Below are 25,965 nucleotides of genomic sequence, written 5' to 3'. Positions count from 1 at the left end.
TGTTCACGCTAAAATCGACCATCATGCGTGATGAATTTTATGCAGGTACATGTACATCTGCATCATCACACAGCAAAAACATGCTAAATATCATTAGATTGGATTGAAACTTAGACAGAGCTCGAGTCAGAAGTTGTGACTAATGAAATGTGACTTTAAATTATAGTGCTTATTTGGTAAAGTGGGTCATAGATGGCCGCGGTAAAATATGCAGCCTCTCATCAGATTGGATCAAAATTGTCAAATAACGTATGTCATAGATGGCCACAGCAAAAACATGCTAAATATCATTAGATTTGATTGAAACTAAGACAGAGTTCAAGTCAAAAGTTGTAATTAACTAATGAAATATGACTTTATAGTGCTTATTTGGTTAAGTGGGTCATATATATACATTGTAGATGACCGCAGTTAAAATATGCATCAAAATTTTTAGGGAACGTATGTCATAGATGGCCACAGCTAAAACATGCTTAATATCATTATAGATTGGATAGAAACTCTTATGAAATGTGACTTTATAGTGCTTAATTACATAGCCGCAATAAATATGTGTATCCTCTCATCAGACTGGATCAACATTTTCAAATAACGTATGTCATAGATGGCCACAGCAAAAACATATTAAATATCATTAGATTGAAACAGTTGAACTTTTCATAGAATCGCTCTTGGTAGTTAAATATCTTTGGGGTAAAATGAAATAATTATCAAAGGTTGCGTAAAGCGGTCACTGACCGAGATTTTTAAGGAGGGAATTACAAGTTTACAAGTTCCCGCAATTTATTTGGCGTCTATTGTTTCGTGATTTTTTTTTAGGATCAGGCGGTTTAGCGATGATGGCTTCCACACCAGCACTTTCATCTCCTCTTATCAACAATACTCGACAGAATGGACATATTCAGGTATATATCCAGCAGGGTTTAATGTCTAAAAAAAATAAAATCCGCAAACTCGCGTGAAAGCGGAATTTAGTTTATTAGTTAAACAATATCACTGTGGCACTTATATGAAATCTCCAGATGTAATCCACTACTGTTTTTTATGTAGAATTTGGACATTATTCATGAAGCTTAATTTATGTAAGCACATATTGATGAAAATACAAAAAAAAATCTTTTTTTCCCCAAAAATTCCATGAAGCTTGGTCCTTGGACGGAAGATAACTTTCTGTCCCAGCATGAAGATCTACTTAAGAATAAGAAAATTAGCATTAATATTGAAGTGATCTTATACCCATTTTTTTCATTATTGCACAATTTAAGATGAAAAAAGAAAAAAAAAAACTTTTGTAATAAAAAATGCTCTTGAGCTGTTGAGAGTTATGCTGGCTGTTATTTTTCCATAGTTTTATACTAATAAACATTTTGATGCACACTAATTTATTTAACTTAAATAGGATTTTTTAATTGGGCTCTTCATTGCTCCAACAAAGGTCTTTCAGCTTTACTCAAATTACTGGTGTAAAGGTCTTTCAGCTTTACTTAAATTACTGGTGGTGGTCCTGGAGGAAGGCATCAGGTACCTGGATAGGTGTCTAGACTTTACACATCCTGGACCTTTCAGCCTTAGTCTTTACACCTCCTGGACGTTTCGGCCTTGGTCTTTTCACCTCCTAGACGTTTCCTGACATAAGACTGTAAAATACAATCATAAAAAATAAATATTAATACACAAAGATAACAAATGTGACAGAGCGTTACAAATAATCATATTTATCATATTATTTTTTTTTATTCAATAAATGCTTTTGGCTATATCCTGGATTAGGCCCTGGGGTCAGGGTTAGAATTTAGCAGTAATTTCTAATTGCAGATTTTTGCAAGTGATCATATGAGTAACTGGCAATATGATGTAGTCAACTGGCATTTCCATGATCACGTATCTTATTAATTTTATAATACACAATGACAGTGTATTTTGAACATATGGTATGACAAATGATAATAAGCTTGAATGTCTATTGAATGTCAGAAACATCTTTATCACTAATAAACACAAATCTTTTCTTGTAACGAAACAAAAACAATTCAACACATTAATTTATAAATGATAATAAATTGTTTAGGGACCAGATTAGATATACCAGAGGAACACCCACCAATGACAATGTACAGTTATAAACTTGTTCATGTAATTTTATTTCTTAGGACCTTCATTAATTTTAGCATATTTTGTACTTGATTTCACCAACATCCTGAAAACTCAGAGGTACTGATCTTCTTAAATAAATATTTCAGCTTAAAAGTAAACACTTTACAGAGGAGTGCTACACATTTACATTGGACTCTGTTATAAATAGTCCATCAAAATATAGTCACAGACAAATACTGCAGTAGAGCAACCAAAAATTGATTTTTAAGTTTTTATGGTAAACGTCATCAGTTACTGAATCTGGCACAGAAAACATCATCAGTTTCTGCAGCAGGGAGTTGCCAAGCATCATCATCAGCGCAGAAGATAACAATATGTAAACGTCCTAAATGAACAGTCACTTGCAAATAAATGCCAGCTAGAGTAATTTTTACTAGCAATATTAGATTTGAACTGGCATTTTGCCAGTATGCCAGCTTAAATTCGAACCCTGCCTGGGGTCTGAACTGTAAAACGGAAAACAAGGAGTGTATATATCAGGCTTTCTGAAAGTTGCTAGACGGTCGGACATGCCCGGCTAAAGTCAGGCTGGTCTGATCATTTTTCCCCGAATTCTGGTCCTTATGTCTGGTACGAATACCAAGATATATTAAGTCTGATCAAGACCGAGATTTCTCCCTTGAATAAAAAAATTCAAAACGAGTTTTTATTCAATGTTTCACTATAAGTGTCCAATCACATTTTAGATAAAGTTTCATGCAAACTTCAATGACCTCGTACTGAAGAAAATGTTGTTAAGTTAAACATTATTACAATGGCGCTGCTCCAGGTTAAAAACATTAATAAACTAATGAAGAAAAAAAGGAATACAATACCAGGTGCCTGCCTAGAAAATTTGTAGATGGAAAAATGGCCGCTCATTGTTAATCAGACTGTTTTGATGACACTGAAGAAATTGTACCCAGTTCTGATAGATAATGTGGAAACCAGACATCCATTTACTCTTACTCTACTGACTTGCACTGTGATATTTGTAACATAGCATTTCCTCGTCAAAATGCTTTTAGAAAATTAATTATAAAAAACATTAATAATTTCAATATTCATAAATAACTTACATTTTTAATAATCATTAAAAGAATTTCATTGTTGTATAAATATTTTGATAAAAATTACTTTTAGATTCTTAACTGATAAATTTAACAACTCTTATATAAACATGTCATAGTGGTCAATAAGGAAATATTATCACCTTTTGATTTTAATACTTTATGGCTTAATTCTCAATTTCCTAGTCTTTTATCAAACAAGCCATACTTGATTATCTTTTGACATTTACTACTAATATTGCTTTAGGCTTAAAACACTATGACAACTCTTTCTTAATTTATATTGTTGATTTTTATATTTTAAATTAGTCTTATTTTAATTTGGGAACATTCAACATCTTAAAGTCTTATATAGAATTTCGGACATATAACATCTAGTCTTATCTTAGAAAATAAATAAGTAAAATTAACATAGGAAAATTCAGGTGCTAGCTGTGAAAATATATATGTGGACTATATGATTATTTTGTATTTGAGAACTTACAATGGACTACAAAGAATAAATGAAATAACATCAACACTGGATTTTTGTGTTATAAAATAAGTCATCATAACAAAGAGGATACTGGATATCAGGGTTAAGAGAGATAAAATAATACACCAGTATCCCACACACCAACCAACCGAGGGTTTCCGTGTAGGGCGCTCACTACGCCAGCGAGTCCAATCCCCACAAACAACACCAAAGGAAAGGCCCTGCCGGCGACCCTTGGCTACAGATTAAGGACTCTAATTATGATGATGATAAGTAATATTTTGATTTCCAGACAGAGTTCATCAATCTTGATAAACTAAGACAGAAATCTTTAAAACTTGCTATGTGTGTGTCTTTAGAAAAACAACAAAGGCATTACTGTATACATATTTTTTTTTGGGGGTGGGGGGGGGGGAATCGTCCAGACAAAATTTCTTTCTGAAAGTTTGTCTGACTGAATGTCGGGCAAATTTTTCAGCAGTTTTGTGAGGCCTGATATATAGTTGATTTAATCATTTATATAGTATTTGTAGTATATTACTGTAAAAAAATGATGATAGTGTTTGTGATACACATCTATTAGGATCTATTCCAGGAGATTGCCATGCTTTTTTAAATAGAAGATCAAAGTTTAACATTTTAATTTTTACACAAGAATTGTAATAACATTATTACATAAAATCATGATTTTTTTTCTTATTTCAGGTTATATTTGGACCAATGTTTTCTGGTAAAACGTAAGTATTATTGATAATTTTTTTAACAGTTTTGCATTGAATTTCATTTAACATTGTGATTGTGCTTTTTTGTTGTTGTGCTACAAGAAGACTAAATTTACTAATGAAAGAAGGTTTCTTTGTTTTGATCTTGATTGCTGTTGTTTAATAATTTGCAGAACTGAATTGATGAGAAGAATGAAACGTTACCAGATTGCCAACTATAAATGTCTTGTTATTAAGTACGCAAAGGACACTAGGTATGATGAGGAAGGCATTGCAACTCATGACAGGTAAAACTTCAATTTATCTTAATTGGATTTTAAATAACGTTTACAGCATACATTGATCCTATTTAAAAAGATAGTATTTACTATTATATGGGATAAAATTATTGAATTATTAAATAAACAAACAAAAAATAGTTACAAATCATCAGCTAAAATGATTAGTTAATGCAAATTTCTTTTAATTTGTGTTGGAAGCTATAAGTTTATTGAAATACTCAAATCCGTTCCTAGAAGGAATAATTGTAAAGTTTCTTGCTCAAAAAAACAACGACTGCCTCTGACAGGGTTTGAACCAATATGGTCGGCAATCCTAAGATTACTAGCCCAACAAGTTAACCACTCGGCCACTCCAACTAATGATTGATATATGTTAATTTCTTTTTGTATTAAAACAAATATATAATTTCAGTGATGTATATTAAAGTTATTTTGTTTTTCTAGTTTTTGAAAATCAAGTACAAACAGTTGTATAAAATCATTGTGGTTATATTTACATGGTTGGATATCATCTTTCATGTCAGTCAGCATTACTTTTACATGTATGTATAATTACAGTCATACTTTTATGTTTTTAGACAAATTTTACCAGCAGTTGCAGCAACTGAACTAAATCAAATGGAACAATTATCAGACGAATATGAGATTATTGGAATAGATGAAGGCCAATTTGTAAGTCACTTTCGTATGCATTTGAATCAATTTTGATTCTTATTCTAAGGAAAATATAAAATATTGCTATGAATCAGTGAGTTGTCATTTGAACTGAGAGGGACTTTAAAAACCAAAGAATACGTAATAGAATATTTGTATCTTTTTGATGTATATTTATAAAAGTTTCATGTTAAATATTTTTTCTGAATCAGTCGTAATTTATTCATAATTGTTATGAGTTGACTGTTGTAGTGTCTACTTTTCAGGCTGTTATGAGATTTGTATACATAATTGTTTTAACAAGAATGCTTGTGGATTGTGGAAAGATAACTATTTAATATATTTTCTTTCTACAAGTTTGTAACTTGGTTTTTTTTTTTCAGTTTCCAGATGTAGTTTCATTCTGTGATAAAATGGCAAATAGAGGTAAAACAGTTATAGTAGCTGCATTAGATGGTACATTTCAGAGAAAGGTATGTATATATCATTACTTGATTGTCAAAATTTTTGTCATAAGTCTTCATCCCAGTCACATGGTGTGTCATGCGCAAGATCTATTTCTGCAACTTAAAGGTCAATGTCGGACTTTAAAGCTGAAGGTCAAATTGTGTTTGTTAACTCTCATCTTTGGTTATTAACTTTTATTCCTTGATGTATTGTCAAAATATTTGGCATACAGTATGTCTTTACCAGGATCATAGGCAACATCTAGGTCATGGTGGTACTTGGAGGTAAAAATTGTCATATTGAGGGAAATCCATGTCCTATGTATATAATATTATGTATGTTTATGTCATTATCATGCTAATGTATCTGTTGATTATTTTCAGGGATTTGGAGATATTTTAAATTTGGTACCATTAGCTGAGAATGTTATAAAATTGTCAGCTGTTTGTATGACATGCAATGCAGATGGGCATTTTACCAAAAGAACAACAAAAGATCAATCTGTAAGTTGATATTGCATTGCTTGTTGATAATATTTTAATTATCCGAGTGTATCCAAGTTTAAACATGCTTTAATGGAACTTTCTTTTGACATTTGTTTGGTCTTAATTATATTTACATTGAAACATAGGACATACAAATATTTTCATTTCAAGCATTGCATCTTAAGTGCTTCCAAGATCAAATTATCCGTATGTTTTGCATAACGGAAAAATACAAAAATCTTGCTTAAACACTATAGATAACAGAAACCTTGGTGTATTATTATATTCACTATGGTAACAATGCTTTCTTTCTCTCAATATTGACATGTGTTTTAGGTTGAGGTTATAGGAGGGGCGGACATGTACCAGGCTGTATGCAGGGAATGCTTCACATCACCTATCAAAAAGTCTCCAAGAAAGTCACCTCACAAGATACAAAAGACCATTCTAAAGGCTCCGTCAAATAAAAGTGAAACCCCAACTATCCTCGCGGAAAGGTCCATGCAGCAGATTCAAAATGCAGCTAACAGACAATTATTCATCAGTTCACCACCAAGAATATGAGATTCATGACCAAACACATTTTGTAGAATTTATTTTTATACATATGATTCTGATCTGTTTAACTAGCAGTCATAATTGCAAACAATCCATATATCTTTTTTTAAGTAAAAAAATTATAACAAAACATCAAAAGAAAAAAAGCAACGAAATAATTTCAGATTGCATGGTGAAAGAAATTTGTAAGCCTGTTGTGCCTTTAAATCCTCCTGTTTTCTCCACAAAAATATATAATTATGACTTAAAGATGAAGAAGACTTATGATTAAAAGCTACTGACCCACACATGGTTTCTTATTTCAAAAGGGAATGTCCTTGACTACTATATCTGTTTACAATACACATGGAAATAGCTGTTTTCTTTTTTCAAACAAAAAATGTATTAGTACACTGAAATTTAGTTTCATAATAAAGGTATAAACCTTTAGTTCATTTTTTATTCCTTTTGATGCGCTTTTTCTAAAACACTAGTCACTTTGTTTGGGAGAGTAGCTTTAATTATTAGATTTTGATTTTGCCTTTTCATTAAAAAAAATTTCCCAGTGGTCAAATATATAGTTACATAAGATATTATTATGCTGTATATAACCTATTAACATGATGTTTTTATTAAGAGACCTGGTCAAATGAAATATTTAGATACTGAATTTGATAGCAACAAAAATGTCTTGTTTTTCAATTTATAAAGACATAGACGCCATAGAGTAATTAAGCGTTTCATTTGGCCATTATTATTGACAAAAATACATGTAGTAATTAGGTTGCAGTGTATATTTTCAGATAAAATTCCAATGTAAGCATTGACTTAAGCAATGATTTTTTGAGCACTGAATGGAGGTTTATAATCGTTGTTACTTGTAGGGGTTAGAGTCGATGACTTCTAATCCAGTTACCTCCCTGGTATGGGTTCGATCCCCAGGAGATGCTTTGGTAGTTTAGCACGGAGGAAGGTAGTCTAGTACTGGTGTAACTCTCCAGGAACGATGGTCAGGAAATTACCCGCCTATATGACTGAAATACTGTTTGGAAAAGGCGTAAAATGAAACAAACAGAAGCAAGTCTTGTTTTTTTTTTTTTAAATACCAGTAATAACTTCTACATCTCCGCTTGCCATAAGTTTTTGAGAAATGTTGTATTACTGGTAGTGTGAACAAACCATTTTGCCATGATCAACTCTAATCTTAGATGCTCAATATAGTAAATATGTGGTTTCCTTTAATATTTGGAGGTTTAGAATATTCTTGTATTAACATTACCCTTTTAGATCTTTTTATGTATATATGAAGACATTTGTACTCTGTTTTTATTGATAAAAAGGCAGCAGCATAAATTTGTTTAATGTGAATTTTATTATTCTCTATTGTGCTATTTATTTTCATAATTTTATGCAGTTTTAATGCATTTTTTGTTATTTGAGTTTGTGAATAACATGCATTTATAAATGAAATTGTTTTAATATCTGTGAATGTTACGTTCCAAAGGGATGTTTTTTAAGAGATAATATAAAGTTTTGGAGCCATTTTTCATAGAAAGCCCAAGTCAAGATTCTTAAAAAAATCTTACTAAACCAAGTTTGGCTTAACATACAGATAGGAAGGAAATTTTTAGCAATACAGTAAACATTTACTTTTATGTTGGTATTTTATTGTGTATCTTAGTGTGTATATAGTTCTTTTCTTTAGAATTGATTTTTACTATATTTATTTTATTTCCTATTTTTTTCTGTGTTATTTTTTTATGTCTGTACACCAGTACGAAAGCATTTAAATTTAGTTTGTTTATATCTGTATAAGTGCATTTATAAATCCAGTAGAACTGTATATATGTATGTGCTTATATACATGTAGATTCTAGTTATGTTACAGTACATACTTGTTTTGTATTTGTGTTAGTGATTGGTGAAAGGAAAAATGTGCTTCGTATTCATATCCTCTCTTAAATAAATACTGTTTTATATAAATTCTTTTTTTATCATTTTTAGCACCATGCACTTATGATTTTATTGGAATGATGACTGTCCATTGTACATTGATTCAAATGGCATCTCTGAAACTGATGGTCTAAATTAGATCTTACTTGCCTCGGATGTGTCTTGCATAAAGCCCTACCAATGTTTATTAGTCCCCCTACCGGTTTAACCGGAGGGGATTTTAGGTTTACCCTCCGTCCGTCCGTCTGTCAGTCCGTCCGTCCGTCCGTCCACAAAACTTGATATATGGATAGATGGTGGTATGGAGATTATGCACGTCTTTTTCTTTTCTTCCTATGTTGAAAATTCTGGTTGCTATGGCAACAAATAGACTGAAAATATGGCAAATTTAACACATAAACTGCATCCAGTAATAACTCAAAAAGTACTGAAAATATTTTTATGAAACTTAAAATATGGGTAGATGGCAGTCTGAAGATTATGCACATCTTTTCTTCCTATGTTGAAAATTCTGGTTGTTATGGCAACAAATAGTCTGAATTTCAAGATTTCTGATTTAAATTTTTCAGCTTTTTCACTATAAGTTCTTTATTTCTTAAGATGTTTTCTTCAAAGTTTAAATATAAGTTTCTGGTCATCAACCACATCATATGTGACTAGGTTTACAACTCTAGCACAAAAATTATCAGTATTACCTCCCTTGAACTTTGAATTTTTATGAAAAAAAAATGTTGTCTTTTTTAAATAACTTCTTTATTTCCTAATGTATCTACTTTATGTTTCTTATTATCACTCAACATTTTTGAGAAGGTTAAATACTCTAGCAAGACTTTTTCCAGAATTATGTCCCCCTTGAACTTAGATTTTTTTCGAGAAATTGGTATTTTTTACTCCAACTTCTTCATTCCTTATGGGATTTACTTTAAAATCCCACACTGTAATAATATGACAAGGTTGTATAAACATAATTTCCTTACTAGGCAGGGAAACTTAACACATTACTGTGAAATAGACAAACTTAGAACTCAAAAGATTTAAGTTCATTCATGTCGTTCATTCACTGATAAAATTGAAATCAGAATGTTGCTGGGGTTCTAACCATTAGGGGACTTATGGATTGCTTGCAATACTATGATAATTGCTTGTTTTTAAATGCAGGCTGTCCAGCGTCCCTAAAATTCCTAAAAAATCCTAATTTTTTTCAGTTTGGCTAAAATTCCTAAAAAAATGAAAAATTCGAAGGGAATTCCTAAAAAAGCCCTATTTTTTCACTTAAATTCCTATTTTTAGCTCGACTTTTCTATGAAAAGGGGAGCTATCCTACTCGCCCCGGCGTCGGCGTCGGCGTTAGCGTTAGCGTTGGCGTCACACCTTGGTTAAGTTTTTCGTACCACCCCACTTTATTTCAGAAGTATTACAAGTATGGCTTTGAAACTTACCATACTTGTTCACCATCATAACCTCCATCTACAGACAAGAGTACATAACTCTGTCAAGGTTTTTGACAGAATTATGGCCCTTTTTTGACTTAGAAAGTGTATTGAGCTTGGTTAAGTTTTTTGTACCACCTCACTTTATTTCAAAACCATTGGAGGTATTGCTTTGAAACTGACCATACTTGTTTACCATCACGACCTTCATCAACAGACAAGAGGACATAACTCTGTCAAGGTTTTTGACAGAATTATGCCCCTTTTTGACTTAGAAAATACATTGAATATGGGTAAAATCCACTTATTGCCTTAACCCTTTGAGATATTGCTTTGAAACTTTTAATGCTATTTCACATCATTACCCCCATCTGTACGCAAGAGAAGGTAACTCTGTCAAGGATTTGTTTTAAAAATTAAGGCCTTTTATCGACTTAGAATCTTGGTTAAGTTTTTAGTACCAGTCCACTTTTTGACTGAACTGTTTGAGATATTAATTTGAAAGTTGGAATACTTGTTTACCATCATGGTCCCAAAACATGGGCAGGAGAAGGTAATTCTGTTAAGGATTTTATTTGAATTATGGCCCTTTTTTGACTTAGAAACTCAGTTAAGATTTTCATTCTTGTCCACTTGTTGACTTAACCATTTGAGATATTACTTTGGAAGTTGGAGTTCTTATGTGCCATCATGAGACCTATCTGTAAGCAAGAGAAGATAACTCTGTGAAAATGTTTCTTGATTTGTACTTAGAAATTCCTAGTTAAAGTCTTGTGTGCCCTTAACTGTCAAAGTTTTGTTTTATAGGCAAGCACTAAAAAAGTCGAGCGCGCTGTCCTTCTGACAGCTCTTGTTTTTTATCTTTTGATATAAACATATCGCGAAACAACCATGTTTCAATCACAACTTAAATTCGAACACAGTGACAGTGGAGCTGAAGTCATGTCTGACTAAATTGCATAAAGTCACATGTTGTATTTACTTCAACTCCTGCAGAAATGCCATAATTGATTTATTGTCAGATGTTATCAGAAAAATAATAAAAAACTGTTTGTTTTAAATGGAACAATGAAAATTGTCATACTTTGACTATATCAAAGTAGTCACCTGTTTAAAATTGTGATAAATATATTTCGGAGGAAGTTACATTTTTATTGCCTACAGAGTTTTACCATTTACCTCAGTCGTAGGTGTATTTAAAGCAACTATTTACATGATGAACCACTAAATTTCAGCAAACTTTATGTAGGGGTCCTTATTAATAAAATCTTAATTTATAATCTTAATTTATAATCAAGTTACCTGTAGAACAGATCTTTTGTAAGAGATACCAGCTGGCAGATCTAGACAAGTTTCCATTGCTAATAATAAAGTGGGTATAAGGTAAACTGGCAGTAATGATTGGATGCTTTTAACCATTTTGCTACCTAATTAGGGTACTTAAGTGACAGCTTCAGCTGCTTTTTTTGTACACATTAACATGTAATGAACATATGTTATAACAAATAGTGTAATTTTTTTTAAAATCTGGAAAAAAAGTGTTAAAAATCATTGAAAAAACTGACATTGTTGTGAATTTTTCTACAATTTTTAGTAGCCTGATTTATCTTGAACAAATTCTTCAGAGGTGTATACCCTGCTGTTTGAATTTAAGTTTTAATATTCCTGGGAATGACTTGAGTGGGTCAAATTGTTAAAAAAGATCAAGACTTGTTGAAAATGTACCAACCTTAAAATGAATAAATGTTGATAATAAATGCATTTGTAGCTAAAAGAAATCTAAAGCATAATTTCCCCTTCCATTTATTATTGGCTAATCATAGCTAATTGAACTAATTGAATATTGGTTGTTCCGGGATACTTTTAAGTTTGAAAATGTTTTCATTCTAGTTATGTTTTAATGTAGTTTTTCAGCTCTTTTTAAAGGCAGTTGACCAGTGAAACCATTTCTTCACTGGTGACTTTGGAACACTGGTAACAACTTTGCTATAACCAAACTAGAGCATTATTTGTGAGTTACTTTTGTGTCAAATATGCAAAGTTGAGACCATATCATGGTCTTTTGAGGCCATAATTTAGTTATGAAATTCCAAATTTTAGCCCTAAAATTTCTTTTATTTACCCTAAAATTCCTAATTTAAGCCCTAAATTTTTGTAAAAATTGCCCTAAAATTTGCCCTAATATTTTGTCAGAAGGTGCTGGACAGCCTGTAAATGATTCTGGCCTATTTCATATTTTAATCACAGGAAGTATAATCCATTTTTATGCTCCCTGGAGGGTGAGCATATAGTCGCCGCTTCGTCTGTCGGTCCACTTTTCTTGCCCGGGACATGACTGAAACAACAAGAGGTTTCAATTTGAAACTTCATAGGTAGATAGATCTCATTGGGTAGATGTGTAATGCACAAGAACCATAACTGCCTTGCTTTATTTTGGAGTTATTGCCCTTTGTTCAATTTTACACTTTGAACTTTGTCTGGGACATAACTCTAAAACTGTGAGAAATATCAACATGAAACTTTGTAGGTAGATAGATTTCATTGGGTAGAAGTGCACTGCAAAAGAACCATAACTCTGTTTAAAATTGGAGTTAACTGCACATTGTTCATTTTTTTCACTTTGAACTTTCTCTGGGACATTACTGTCAAACTACAATAGGTATCAACAAGAAACTAAGTCGATAGATAATTCTCTTTGAGTAGAACTGCAATGCAAAGAACAGTATCTGCCTTGCCTTATTTTGGAATTATTGCTCTTTGAACTTTGTCCAGGACATGACTGACACTACAAAAAGTAATCTTTTCTGTGTCCAAAACCTATTGTGGGAGCAAATTGTTCAAAAAATGGAATATTTAAAAATCCAAAGTATCTCGACAACTACTGGACAGATTCTGATGAAATTATAGTATAGGTATAAGCTTATTAGGAAATCTTTATCCTTTGCTGTGCTAAATATATTAAATGAACTTGTCCATTTTTAAATCTGGACAAAACTATTAAAATAATTTTTATGAAAAATTTCAAAATCTACTAACTGATGATCAAACAATGCAGACCAAGATAAGATGGCACAGATATGTTGGTTGTATGGGAAGACTGTGTTGCTGTTAGCAGACTAGGAGTTGTAATATCAGCCCCATCTTCTGGTGTGTGATTAAAAGTCCATCACAGCTTTCTTGCTTGATTTATATCTCACCTAGCACAATGTGTCTGAGTGCATTTACCAGTGCTTTCATATTTCCTATATGACTTCTCTGGTGTTACAGAGTCAATGATGGTAAAACTAAGGAAATATCATTGCATGTAGTACTCTCATACTTGTATACAATTAATTTCATTTCCTGCAGAACTGAAATGGCAGTCAGATGAAAACTTCTGAAATCACAAATAAATGTGCAGCACTTTACTGTTGAACACCTTCAAATCTAGATCAAGCATAGTTTTGTGTTGGGTTTTAAATAACCTTTTACTATGCCTTTTAGAATTTCTAGCTCAAATTAAGACCTTTGGTACAGTTTTGTACAGAGTCTTGAACTATGAAGGTAACAATCATGACCAAGTGATTGACTTTAAAAAATTTTCAGCTCTTTAATTTTAATCATTTTCACATGTAAGTGGTATACATGTAGAACTCTCGTCATATTATCAACAGTTTGGCTAGGTGAATGTAAACCTTGAATTCTATGAGCATGATATTGTCCTTAGCTAACTAGAATAAGTATTAAAATGAGATAAATAGTACATACAATATTGAAAGAATTGAATCACTGCATGAGGAGTCGACTGTAATCAATAATAATTTGTTATTACATTTACTATATTTTAATTGCAGCTACACACCGGTAAGTGTTAAAATTTGTTTTTTCCCCCTTAAAAAATACAGTTATAACAGTGCAAAAGCTTAAATAACTTATTTTAAACTAGTATATGTATATCCTATTTTACTAATTTAATATTGGCTAATTGTCTTTCATTTTCTTTTTTGGAATTATTTATAGAAATGCCCAATCTTTGTTAGTCCAGTGTTTGGTTTTGTTGGGGGATGTATTCATTTAATGTTGTCCTATTTGTTCATTGATCTTTGTTACGTTTTTTTGGCAGTTGAGAAACATTATCAATTGGAAATTGTGAACACTTTCATGTTAATTTAGTACATATGCAGTTTGGGACACATTCTATCCAGGGTCTTTCTAATATACTATACTGCAGTATTGTATTTTAAACACTTTTTTAGAATATGTATCATAGGATATGACTGCAGAAAGGTAGTTCTAAAAAGTTTTAGAGATATTTTAGATGTATTTTGTATATTTGAGTCATAAAATAAACATATTTCCCTTTCGTATAAATGGTAATTTTCGCTAAATATTTTTTTTTCGCTAATAATCATTTTTACTCCATGTCTTGTAAACGAAAGATAACGAGATTCAAGCGTCTATCAAATGTTATTTGTTTTGACAACTTACAGCAATAAAAGCATTTTCTTGTGGATGAAAGAAAAGAAATCCCTAAATGTAAGACATATGTGTTGATGCTATTACACAGATTTTGTATGAATTGTTTTCAATGCTGAAAAGCTTTTTTTTTTCGTGTGAATAAATTAACTTAAAGTTGAACCGCTTTCGGATGAGTCCGAATAAGGGATTTTACCTAAAATACTAGCAGACTACCTCAATGATGTAATTTGAATAAGGACTTTTTATTTACCTAATTGTATAGTGTCATGTTTTCTTGCGTTTAATTTGGAAAAAACTACTTTGACCAATGATTAAACAATAAGACATTCATTACAAACATAAGCAGGTCTAGGATTTCATGATATTTATGGACAGTGTAATTTTTGGACAATCCATAATTTTATAGATTTTTTTATACAGACATTAAATAAGAAAATAGTAGAAGTGGCATTAAAATTCAAAACCACAGGTTAAAATGAATAAGTCTATGTATTAATTGATTAAATGTATCACTATTGTAAGATTCAGAACAATTTGATTCACTTTTAACAAAAATTTCAAAATCATCATACAAAGATCAAACTCACTCCATTACCTTTGTAAACATAAACAATCAATAAAACAACTTGTTTTAAGCTGCGGAATTTAGTGTAAAACTAAAAACAGCAAATTCCACATTGAATATCGATTGAAAAATCTTTAAATTTCTAGATACAATAATCATAGATAAATAAAGCCCTATAAAAAAAACCCCTGTTTTTCACTATTTATTTGGACAAGTGAATTTAGCTGCATACAAGTAGAAATTTTAGTCCAACTTGTCCCTTGGCAAGTGGAAAAAATACAAAATTACACACCTCTGTCCTATCTGGAGGTCTGCAGTTTTTAATAAAAAAGTGTCTTTAGAAATTAATATGTTTCAATACTTCAGTGTTTATGTATTTCTTTATTTTCAGAAAAGATAAATTTGATTTACACTGCCAAATATGAAGAGAAATTTATCAATATCAGTGGACTTATCTAAGTAAGTTGTGATTTAGTTCTGTAATTATTACAACATGTAACTAAAAATAATAAATTTTTATCTAGTATTTGTATTAAACTGCTACTAAATTTTGTTGACAAAAAAGAAAGCAAATCTTTGTAAGTTCCTGGCCTAGGTAATATTATCTTGGACTTAATAATTAGGATTTTTATCATTTGATTAAACAAAGAGAGAATACCAGCTTTCAAGCCTTTCTACACTTAGAATAATGGGGTACAGTCTGTTAAGATTCTGATTAATGTTGTGTGTTTGATTTAACTGTATTGACATTATTAATATAGGATGAAAAATAGACGAGCAAAGCATGGTGAGCATTATCAGCCAACAGATGTGGAACATATAGCCAACATGATTACTCATGGGGTAATGTTTTAAACTAACATATTATCATGTTTATATCCCAGGTTATAGTATTCAATGACAAGTTGGTGCCAATTGATTATATATTGTAAATGTACCCCCAAAAAATGGGGGGGGGGGAATGGAACAATTTATTTAGACAAAACATGATTTCAAATGCTAATGGAAATTTTGAACATAATAAAGAGGAGTGCTAATGGATATTTTCCTAAACTTAATATCATACATTTGAATATACATATATAATATGTTTTTCCAGATGCAATGTATAGATTTATCATTGTATACAATTCAAATTAATATATTTAAAGAAATTGTCATAAATTTAACATCATGCATAATATTTATTTAGTAGAAAATTGCTTAGAATCACAGGCAGACATTTAAATATGACATACCTTTCTTTTACCCGCACTATAGCATAATTTGTTGTCATTAGTTATTGTATGGTTTTTATTCCATTAAAGAGAAATTTCATTGCACACCCTTTTCACATTTTGGACATTTAAATTTATAACAAATGTGACTGTTTACATGACATTTTGGTTCACTTTCATACTGATTACATGAACTTAAAAAAGCACTTACATTATTTTAGATTCACTCACAACTTTTGCTTTTTTTTCATTTTTAGCTCGACTTTTCTATGAAAAGGGGAGCTATCCTACTCGCCCCGGCGTCGGCGTCGGCGTTGGCGTTGGCGTCACACCTTGGTTAAGTTTTTCGTACCACCCCACTTTATTTCAGAAGTATTACAAGTATGGCTTTGAAACTTACCATACTTGTTCACCATCATAACCTCCATCTACAGACAAGAGTACATAACTCTGTCAAGGTTTTTGACAGAATTATGGCCCTTTTTTGACTTAGAAAGTGTATTGAGCTTGGTTAAGTTTTTTGTACCACCTCACTTTATTTCAAAACCATTGGAGGTATTGCTTTGAAACTGACCATACTTGTTTACCATCACGACCTTCATCAACAGACAAGAGGACATAACTCTGTCAAGGTTTTTGACAGAATTATGCCCCTTTTTGACTTAGAAAATACATTGAATATGGGTAAAATCCACTTATTGCCTTAACCCTTTGAGATATTGCTTTGAAACTTTTAATGCTATTTCACATCATTACCCCCATCTGTACGCAAGAGAAGGTAACTCTGTCAAGGATTTGTTTTAAAAATTAAGGCCTTTTATCGACTTAGAATCTTGGTTAAGTTTTTGACTGAACTGTTTGAGATATTAATTTGAAAGTTGGAATACTTGTTTACAATCATGATTCCCAAACATGTCCAGGAGAAGGTAATTCTGTCAAAGATTTTATTTGAATTATGGCCCTTAACTGTCAATGTTTTGTATTATAGGCAAGCACTAAAAAACTTAAAAAATCTAAAAAAATTCATTCCTATCCACTTGTTCACTTTACCATAAATTATGTCATAATAAAATAATTCTTCACAAAATATCTTAATGCTCATGGCCATTGTTCACTTTAAAAATACAGAGATTCTTGTATTGCCTTTTACTGCAAAAACTTTTTTTATTGGCAAGCAATAAAAAAGTCGAGCGCGCTGTCTTACGGACAGCTCTTGTTTTTTTTAAACTTATTACTTCACAGTTATTTTACCATTGTCTATTGTGATTCACCATTTAGCTTGTCTTTTCAATATCTATGTTATACATGTATTATATTATATGTGATATTAATTTTTTATATCATTAAAATGCCAAAATTCTTATCAGAAAATGATAATAATTGGTACAAAATTAATAAAGACTTGATAAACTAATTAACAATTTTTATATAAAACATTTAGCATGTTATGACATCAATTCACTGATTTCTCTGGAATAAGATATTTCAATACTCATCTTCTATGTAACTACATGTATTTACACCCCTGTTGAAGGCATTAAAGGTGTATGCTACAGCTACTAATAAACATTTAGACAGAATAAAAAAATGTATAGAAGTAATGTAAACTTTGCATGGTCTGGGAATATGATAACAAGGTCATCACTGTCATTTTCTAGTTTCCTGCCCTTGAAATAAGCAAAATTTTCAAATGCAAGGGCAGATAACTTAAAAATGAGCTTGGTGACCCCCACATTGTTTCCGCTTAAAATTAAAAAAAAAAAATTCGCAATCAAGGTTGGCAAGATCTTATTTGTAGTTGACAATCTTTCAATTTATTATGCAAAATTTCAAGAATCAAAAACTAGCTTGTTATTTCTTCTTCTTTTTATTACCAGACCTATATTAATTTTCTTTAAAAATATGGCTTATTGTTAAATAGTGTTGTCCCGATTGTCTCTGAAAATCGATAACTAATCGGATCACCCCAAAATCGGCAACAATCGATAGTCCTTTTTAACAATCGATTATGTTAATGTTCTACCACCGCTGAATTGCCTAGGTCATAACTTTTTTACACGCGGTCAAATAGAAGGTTCCTGACCAATACTCTTTAATTCCAGAGGATCCTATAGTCTTTTTTGTTTGCCTTATCAAAATGAAATTACGAGAAAAAACATGGCTATGAAATAAGTGGGCAATTTGAACGACTTTGTTTTCTGAACATCAAAGCAAATTATCTTTCACCTGTCACAAAGTAGTATTAGGTATTTGTGTTGTTTGTTTTGTTGAATTCAAAGAGTAAATCTTTACTTCAATCAAGGAGACAAGAGCTTATTTATTCTCAAAATATGGTCACTACTGTATAAAAAAAATACATACAAGGATTGGTACCTTAAAAGAAAAAGGGCCAAAAAAAAAAATTGCAAACTCGATTATACTATCGGAAGACAATCGATTGTGGTGATCCGATTATCGATAGTGATTTTTGAGTCCGATACCCAACACTAATGTTAAAGGATTTTTAGTCTCTTTACATAAAAATTTAGGACACAAATGTTAATTGAAATTCAGTGAAATGTTGTATTGTCAACTTAGAATAAAAAAAAAAAAAAAATGAATTCTATTTGTACTGTTTTTCATTATAATGTTAACAATTTATATGTGGCATAAACCTTTAAAAAGTATGGGAGGTGTGTTTTAATTTTTAAAAGTTTTTTGGCCATTTTTTTAAAAAATTTAAATTTTAAATTGCTCCAAAAGAAAAGTTTTTGAAATTTTAACCTAATGTATTTTCTTGGGAAAAGAGAATATTTTTGGTTGGGTAGTTTTTATATGAAAAAATTACCCCTCAAAATTTATCCCCAAAAATTAAAGGGGTTTTTTAATTTAAATTTTTAATCGGGAACAAATTATATTATATGTTTTGGGAAATTATGGAAATGGAAATTTAAAAAGGGAAGAAAAATCTAATTTTCTTAAATTTTAATATTTTTAAATACTTTCCCCTTCCCCCAAAAGTTTTTTTAAATTTAAAAAATTTTTTGATGAAAAACTGGTAAAAATTTTTTGAAAAAAATTTTCATGTTTTCTATTTTTATAAAACCTTAATTTCAGTTTGTTTTTGTTTTTGAACTTTGGGTGAAAACCCTTTTTAATTTGTTTTTTAATAGGTTTTAAAAAGCAGTGGTTACAAATAAAAAGGGCCCTTTAAAAATAGGGGGTTTTTTCATTTCTTGAAAAATTTTTGGTAAAATTATCCAGACTTTTAAAAAAATTTTCCTTTTGAGGGGTTTTTTAGGGGCCCAGCCAGGCTTTTTTAAATTTTAAAAAAAAAATGAAACATTTCAAACAAAAGCATATTTTAGGTGGGGGCATTTTCAAAAAAATATTTTTTTTTTGTTTTCAGCAATTTTTGGATGGGTTTTTTTTTGTAAAATTTTTTTTTAAAACTTTTTTGGGAATTTTTTTAAGAACCGGAAAAAACAAAATTTTTTGAAAATTCTTTTTTTTGAATTTCTTTTTTTTTAAATTTAAAAGTATTTAAGAAAATTTTGTTTAAATTTCCCCTTAAAAATTGGAAAAGGTGTAGAATTTTTTTCATTTTAAATTCATACTTTTTTCTATATTTTTAAATTTTTCCCTTTTATTAGATTTGGATTTTCCCTAGCCCTTTTAATGGCAAAAAAGGATGACAAAAAATGTTTACCCCCCAAAACAAAGAATTTTGTCCCCTAATGTTTTTTATGGAGGATTTTTTTCTTTTTTTTTTCCCATTTTAAATTTTTATAATTTTTTTCCTGTTTCCCGGGGTGCGGGGGGGGAAAGTTTAAATTTTGGGCGGATATTCATTTTTTTTTAAACAATAGGGGAACCCGCGTAAAGGAAAAAACCAACAAAAGGGGGGTTTGGGGGACCAGATGGATCCAGCCCGGGGGGGGCGAATGGCGCCGGGATAGGTTTCCAGTTTGGGGTTTCGTATCATTTTTTCTCTATTGTTATAAAAGTTTGTAACCCAAAACCAGCATGGTTTCCTGATCAGAACTGCGGGGGTTTTGCGCAGGCGGGGCCCTTGGACCCATGTTTGTTCGAAACCCCTTTAAATTTTTTGGTTTTTTTTTCGTAAACCACGGTTTCATTTTTTTTTTAAACCCTTTTTCTCTGCGGGAAAGGGAAAAAAGGGTTGTTTAAAAGGGGTTTTGACAAGTAAAAAACCCGGGTTTAAACCCCTGCAAAATCCATGCAGCCCTGACAAGGCCCCCTTACCGAGGGGGTTTAAATTTTTATCACCCTTTGGAAATCTCGGAAAAATTTATTAGGGAAATTTAAAAAAAAAAGGGAAAGTTTGGGAAAATTTTTTTTAAAAAAAAAAATTAGGGGGGGGTTTTGGTTTGAATATTTAAGTTAATTGTTTTTAAAGGGAAATTTTTATTTTTTTATATTTGGTTTGTAACACAAATTTTAAAATTTTTTAAAAAATTTTAAACACAGTTTTGAATTATTACTAAGGATCAAACCCCGGGGCATGGTGCAAATGTTTTGTAAAGAATTTTTTCAAATTTAAAAGGAAATAGGGGGGATTTTTAATTTATTTAATTGGCATTTTTAGCCTTAAAGGGGTTTTGGTTGGGTTTTTTTTAATTTAAGGTTTAAAAAATTTTGCCATTGTTTTGACTTTGGGGTATTTTTGTTTTTTAATTTTGCAAAAACTTTTTAAAATCTTTTTTTTGGTGTTTTGTTTTAAAGGGTCATTTTAAAAACTTTTTTTATATAAAAATTTTTTTTTGGGGCAGGGGAAATTTTTTAAGTTCCTTTTTTAACCTTATTTCCCTTCTTTCCCCTCTTAAAGAAAACTTTTTTTCCCAGGAAAAAAAAAATGGGCACAAAATTTTTTGGAAAAAATTTTTTTTTAAAAAGATTTAAGGGGGGTTTTTTAAAATTTGTTGATTTAAATTAAATTGGGGACAGTCAGGGGTTAATCTAATAAATTTACTTAAATTAAAATAAAAATGAATCAATTTGAAATTCCCAAAATATTTTTTTTCCCCTTTAAAATAATAACCCCAACCAGTTAAGGTTACGGGTTAAATTAACCTTTTTTCATTTTTTAAAATTTAAAAAATAATTTTCCATATTCCCATTTGGAATAAAATTGTCCCAAAAAATTGATTTTAGGGGCCCAAAACAAATTTGTTTTGTTTTGTTAATTTTTTTAATTTGGGTTTTAACGGGAAATTGGCCAAAATAGAATAAAAAAATATTTTGTACATTTGCGCCCTTGTTTTTGTTTTTTTGATGAAAAAAACTTTTTTAAAGGATTTTTTACATTTTTTTTTCCACATTGGGGGGATCGTTTTTTGCCCAATTTTATTTTTCATAGATTTCATAACCCCAATGGAAAATTTGGGTTTTCTAAAAAACATTGCAACTACATTGAAAGCTTTTTATTTTTAAAACCTTAAAAAGCACCCCCCTTTTTTGGAGACGGAAAATTTTGATTGTTTTTTTTTAGGGGTTTTTTTGGTTTTCCAAAGAGTTTAAATTTGGGCCATGTCAGGGAAAAAACCAAAAAAAGGGGTTTTTGGGGGCCCGGGAAAGGGAAACCCAAGGCCCACCCTGGGGCATGGGGCGAGTCGGGATCGGGTATGCTTTTTGCTAGAATTAGTTTTTTCTACTTGTTTTGGGGGGTTTGGTTAAGCTTTTACAGAATGGATCCTGAATAGACTGCGCGGATGCGGCAGGTTGGTTTGGATCCATGCTTGTCGAAATGATTTGTGGGTTTTGGTTTTGGGTTCATGAACACGGCTTCAAATTAACTTAAATGTTTGTGAAGTTTTAAAACTTTTTAAGGAAAAAAATTAATTCAGTTTTTGTTTATATAAAAGGTATTTGCTGTACAGAGAGCTGTTCTGCAAATGAAACACTATTGTCAGGGTTTTAATTATTAATAGATTGACGATACATACCATTAGTTGAAATGCTGTTAAAAATCGGTTGTATTTTCTGCCTGTAGATTAAAATATCCCCCTTGTTCCCCGGACAAATTTGTTGTTTTCGTTGGCACATCTTTTGCCTCAGATAAAAGTGAAAACTTGTTACACAGATGATATAAAAATGCTGTCTCAAAGATAGATTGGACAATATAGTGATCTTTACTGTTTCAGTTTATATCTTTTTGTTCTTTTGCAGCCCATTCTTTAAATTTGAAAAATTAAACTTGAACAAGTATATGTTGTTTTATAACAAATTTATCAACAATAAACATTGTCGGGTATAGCAAAAGTTGGAATTTATAACACCATTTAGTATGATTTTTTGATGTTCACATGTCTATATGCTTTTTTGTATTTACTTCACTTCTATTTTGTTGTTAATTTTTTAAGCAAATCGTTTCTTTATGTATGGTTTAGTATAGTGTGCATACAAAATTTGAAGAAGTGAACAAATCATTGATAGTTTTTTTTTCAATTTCAGGTTGGTTTTGAAAGATTTTGGTGGTGTTGCGGAGTTTTTTATGTGGATTGTGTGGGTAGGTTGTATCCTGGGGATTATATTCCAGTTGTTGTTTCATGCAAGGTTAGTCATACATGTATTATATACTTATAAATGAAATATTGATGAAATAAGATGTGTATTTTCATTTTTGTATATTCACAGTAAAAATTTATTTTTCACTGCAGTGAAATATATTTTCTGTATTTTCACTGGTGTCTTGCTGATTTAATTTCTTCTAAATTCAGTCAATAAACAAAATTTAAGGGGTTCTTTCAAATTTTAATGTAAAAAAAAATAGAAAAATGTACATGTATGTTATCAGCAGAAAGTTCAAGTTTTTTTCTATAAATACAGGATATATTTCATAATAATATTTCATCTTCTGGTATGAAAATTGTCATATTTCACTCTTGGCTACTGACTCTCATGAAATATTTATTTTCATACCACTCAATAAAAATAAAAATCCTGTATTTATAGAGAAAAACTTTAAAATCCTCACTATGTTGTATGGTTATAGTCATACATGCATATATTGTACGTCAGTATGATATTCACTGTGATTGTGTGGAAGTTTTCCAGGGATTGATTATTTAACAAAAAAAAACAACAACAGTGCTTCTTTCAGAATTAAAAAACATATCAGTTGTCTTAAAATTTATTGCTACAAAGACAGGGGGGATATTTACAGCTTCGCTATATCCTGTAAAGCTTTATATAATTAAACCAAAGCATTTTGAACTAAGAGTGATATTTTGGATGGTTAATATGTAAATGAAGAAAACAAAACAGAAAAAAAAAATTTCATCCATGAAAAAGATAAAACAGGTGAAGTCAAGGTATAATTACCAAGTAAGTGCTATGTAAGGAAAGTTGTAATTATATTTGAGCCGCGTCAAGATAAAACCAACATAGTGCGTTTGCGACCAGCATGGATCCAGACCAGCCTGCGCATCTGTGCAGTCTGATCAGGATCCATGCTGTTCGCTATCAGTTTCTCTACTTGTAATAGAGTTGGTAAGCGAACAGCATGGATCCTTATCAGATTATGCGGATGCGCAGGCTTGTCTGGATCCATGCTGGTCGCAAACGCACTATGTTGGTTTTGTCATGGCGCGGCTCATTTATTTGTGACTAAAATTAAATTTTACTGCAACTGTCAGAATCACTACAGATTGGTATTATTGATTGATTTATGTTTCAGGTACAAGTCTCTGGAAGTAGTATTTTATATGATAGTTGGAATCTGTCCAGCTTATGCTGTGACACATATGGTGAGGAAAAAGTTTTTATATTAAATACAGATTTTACAAAAAAAAACACCATATTTTCTAATTGAATTTGTAAAGCTACTAACCCACATATAAAATAAAATATTTCAATACTTATAGCAGGATAAAAGTACTCATCTTTAAGTACCTAGAATTTCTTGGAGCAAGATACATATTAAGGATTTATGTTTATGTAAATGTATAAATTTATGGTGTAATTTTAATTTTTGAATCATGTTTTCTTAAAAAGATTCTAACCAGAATGTGTGGGATAGCAGTTTTAATATTTATTTGCTGACAATGCGTTTTTAAACTAATTTTGCATTTCCTATAATCTTGTAATTATAATGGTTCATACAGCACAAGAATTTTAAAATATGGAATGCCTCGGTCAATGTCTTTTGAAAGATTTCATTTAAATTCATGCCATCTGTGTGTGACTTGTGCATCAATGAAAATATTTTTTTCAGACATCTTGTAAATTGGTTATTTTAATTTTTCACAAAAATTGACTTAGAATTGCACTTTAAACAAGCTGTTGTTGACCTAAATATTTTATATGTGTATAATATTATTGCATTTCCTCTGCCATGCATCAAGTAATTTCTGGTCCAGAAATTGTCATAAAACCAAGCAAGTCTTTAAAGCAAATACTCAACTAGGTTACCGATTATTGAATTTTTCAACTGGTTTATCCTTTTAAACAGATAAATGTGACACCCCTAGTTAGTAACACAGTAGAAATATGGTGATAAATACTGCAAAATTAGTAATTTATCACACATAACATGTTAATTATGACTTGTATCTTGAACCTTTTTACTTTTCTTAAAATCTTAGTACATTTACAGTTTTCTCAAGTTTGATTTTCTTTAAATATTTTGGCTCATCAGGAGGTGTACAGCTTTAACTGTAACCAAAAATTTCTACTTTTTCATATTATTTTGCATTGAAATTTCAGACTGACCCAGCAGGAGTGCACGAGCTGGCTATAGGAGGTGTGATATATGTGTGTGGTGTTATATTCTTCAAACTAGACGGTGTTGTACCGTTTGCTCATGCTATATGGCATGTATTTGTTGGTCTTGGGGCATTAGCTCATTTTTATGCCATAAACAAATACCTTGTAGGTATACATGGTCCTAAAGAGTCAATCATTGATATAGATCAATTAACAATTTAATGATAGTATTAATTTTGTATAGGATAATCAATTTTCTTTTTTAGATGTTGTTATATTGTTTACTTTACCCATCTTTTTAAAAGATCCTTAACTTATTGACAAATATCTCATTTTTGTATGGACCAAGCATGCTTTTATTGTGTAGGTCAGCAGAATAAGATATTTGAGCCGTGTCATGACAAAACCAACATAATTGGTTTGTGACCAGCATGGTTCCAGACTAGCCTGCGCATCCGCACAGTCTGATTAGGATCCATGCTGTTCGCTATCAGTTTCTCAGCATGGATCCTGATCAGACTGCGCAGATCAGACCAATTAAGTTGATTTTGTCATGACGCGGCTCATTTAATGATAATATAGACATTGTTGTTGATATTTAAGTTAAGCTAAAACTTGTTTTACTGCTAGTTAGAGGTTGTTAAAGATTTATATGAATTTTATTATAATATATATATAAGTAGATCTACAAGAGTAATTTGCATACATGATTCACTCACTCCTCTTGGGTGAAAAGTTAAGAAAAATATTAAAGTACAAGAAAACCATGAGTTATCTGAGAGTGACATATCAATTATATTTCTTAATAAACCAGTTACTAAAATAGCTTAAA

General features: G+C 30.8%; 2 protein-coding genes across 2 annotated transcripts; both read left to right on the top strand.

Moving 5' to 3' along the window:
* Positions 1–711: 711 nt before the first annotated feature.
* Positions 712–8,787, top strand: LOC132753174 (thymidine kinase, cytosolic-like). The gene is made up of 7 exons (XM_060743613.1): positions 712–905; positions 4,384–4,415; positions 4,574–4,687; positions 5,260–5,353; positions 5,719–5,808; positions 6,166–6,285; positions 6,604–8,787. Exons 1-7 carry the CDS (start codon positions 837–839, stop codon positions 6,829–6,831), a joined length of 747 nt encoding a protein of 248 aa, XP_060599596.1. The 5' UTR covers positions 712–836; the 3' UTR covers positions 6,832–8,787.
* A 5,617-nt stretch (positions 8,788–14,404) lies between these two features.
* Positions 14,405–25,546, top strand: LOC132753173 (monocyte to macrophage differentiation factor-like). Its single transcript, XM_060743612.1, has 6 exons — positions 14,405–14,702; positions 15,602–15,669; positions 15,972–16,061; positions 22,881–22,982; positions 24,106–24,175; positions 25,134–25,546. The coding sequence occupies exons 2-6, from the start codon at positions 15,632–15,634 to the stop codon at positions 25,353–25,355; spliced, it is 522 nt and encodes a 173-aa protein (XP_060599595.1). The 5' UTR covers positions 14,405–14,702; positions 15,602–15,631; the 3' UTR covers positions 25,356–25,546.
* Positions 25,547–25,965: the final 419 nt, after the last annotated feature.

The sequence above is a fragment of the Ruditapes philippinarum genome, unplaced genomic scaffold (genome assembly GCF_026571515.1).
Source record: "Ruditapes philippinarum isolate M1 unplaced genomic scaffold, ASM2657151v2 ctg4001_1_1_1_1, whole genome shotgun sequence".
NCBI lineage: Eukaryota > Metazoa > Mollusca > Bivalvia > Venerida > Veneridae > Ruditapes > Ruditapes philippinarum.
This window is presented reverse-complemented; position numbering and strand designations above follow the sequence as displayed.

Excerpts from the sequence above, each read along its gene's own strand:
- LOC132753174 (XM_060743613.1), top strand. The coding sequence starts at position 837 with ATGATGGCTTCCACACCAGCACTTTCATCTCCTCTTATCAACAATACT. Across the intron at positions 5,354-5,718 it reads GAATAGATGAAGGCCAATTT|TTTCCAGATGTAGTTTCATT; the intron begins GTAAGTCACTTT and ends TTTTTTTTTCAG. Across the intron at positions 5,809-6,165 it reads ATGGTACATTTCAGAGAAAG|GGATTTGGAGATATTTTAAA; the intron begins GTATGTATATAT and ends GATTATTTTCAG.
- LOC132753173 (XM_060743612.1), top strand. The coding sequence starts at position 15,632 with ATGAAGAGAAATTTATCAATATCAGTGGACTTATCTAA. Across the intron at positions 16,062-22,880 it reads ATTACTCATGGGGTAATGTT|GTTGGTTTTGAAAGATTTTG; the intron begins TTAAACTAACAT and ends TTTCAATTTCAG. Across the intron at positions 22,983-24,105 it reads CAGTTGTTGTTTCATGCAAG|GTACAAGTCTCTGGAAGTAG; the intron begins GTTAGTCATACA and ends TTTATGTTTCAG.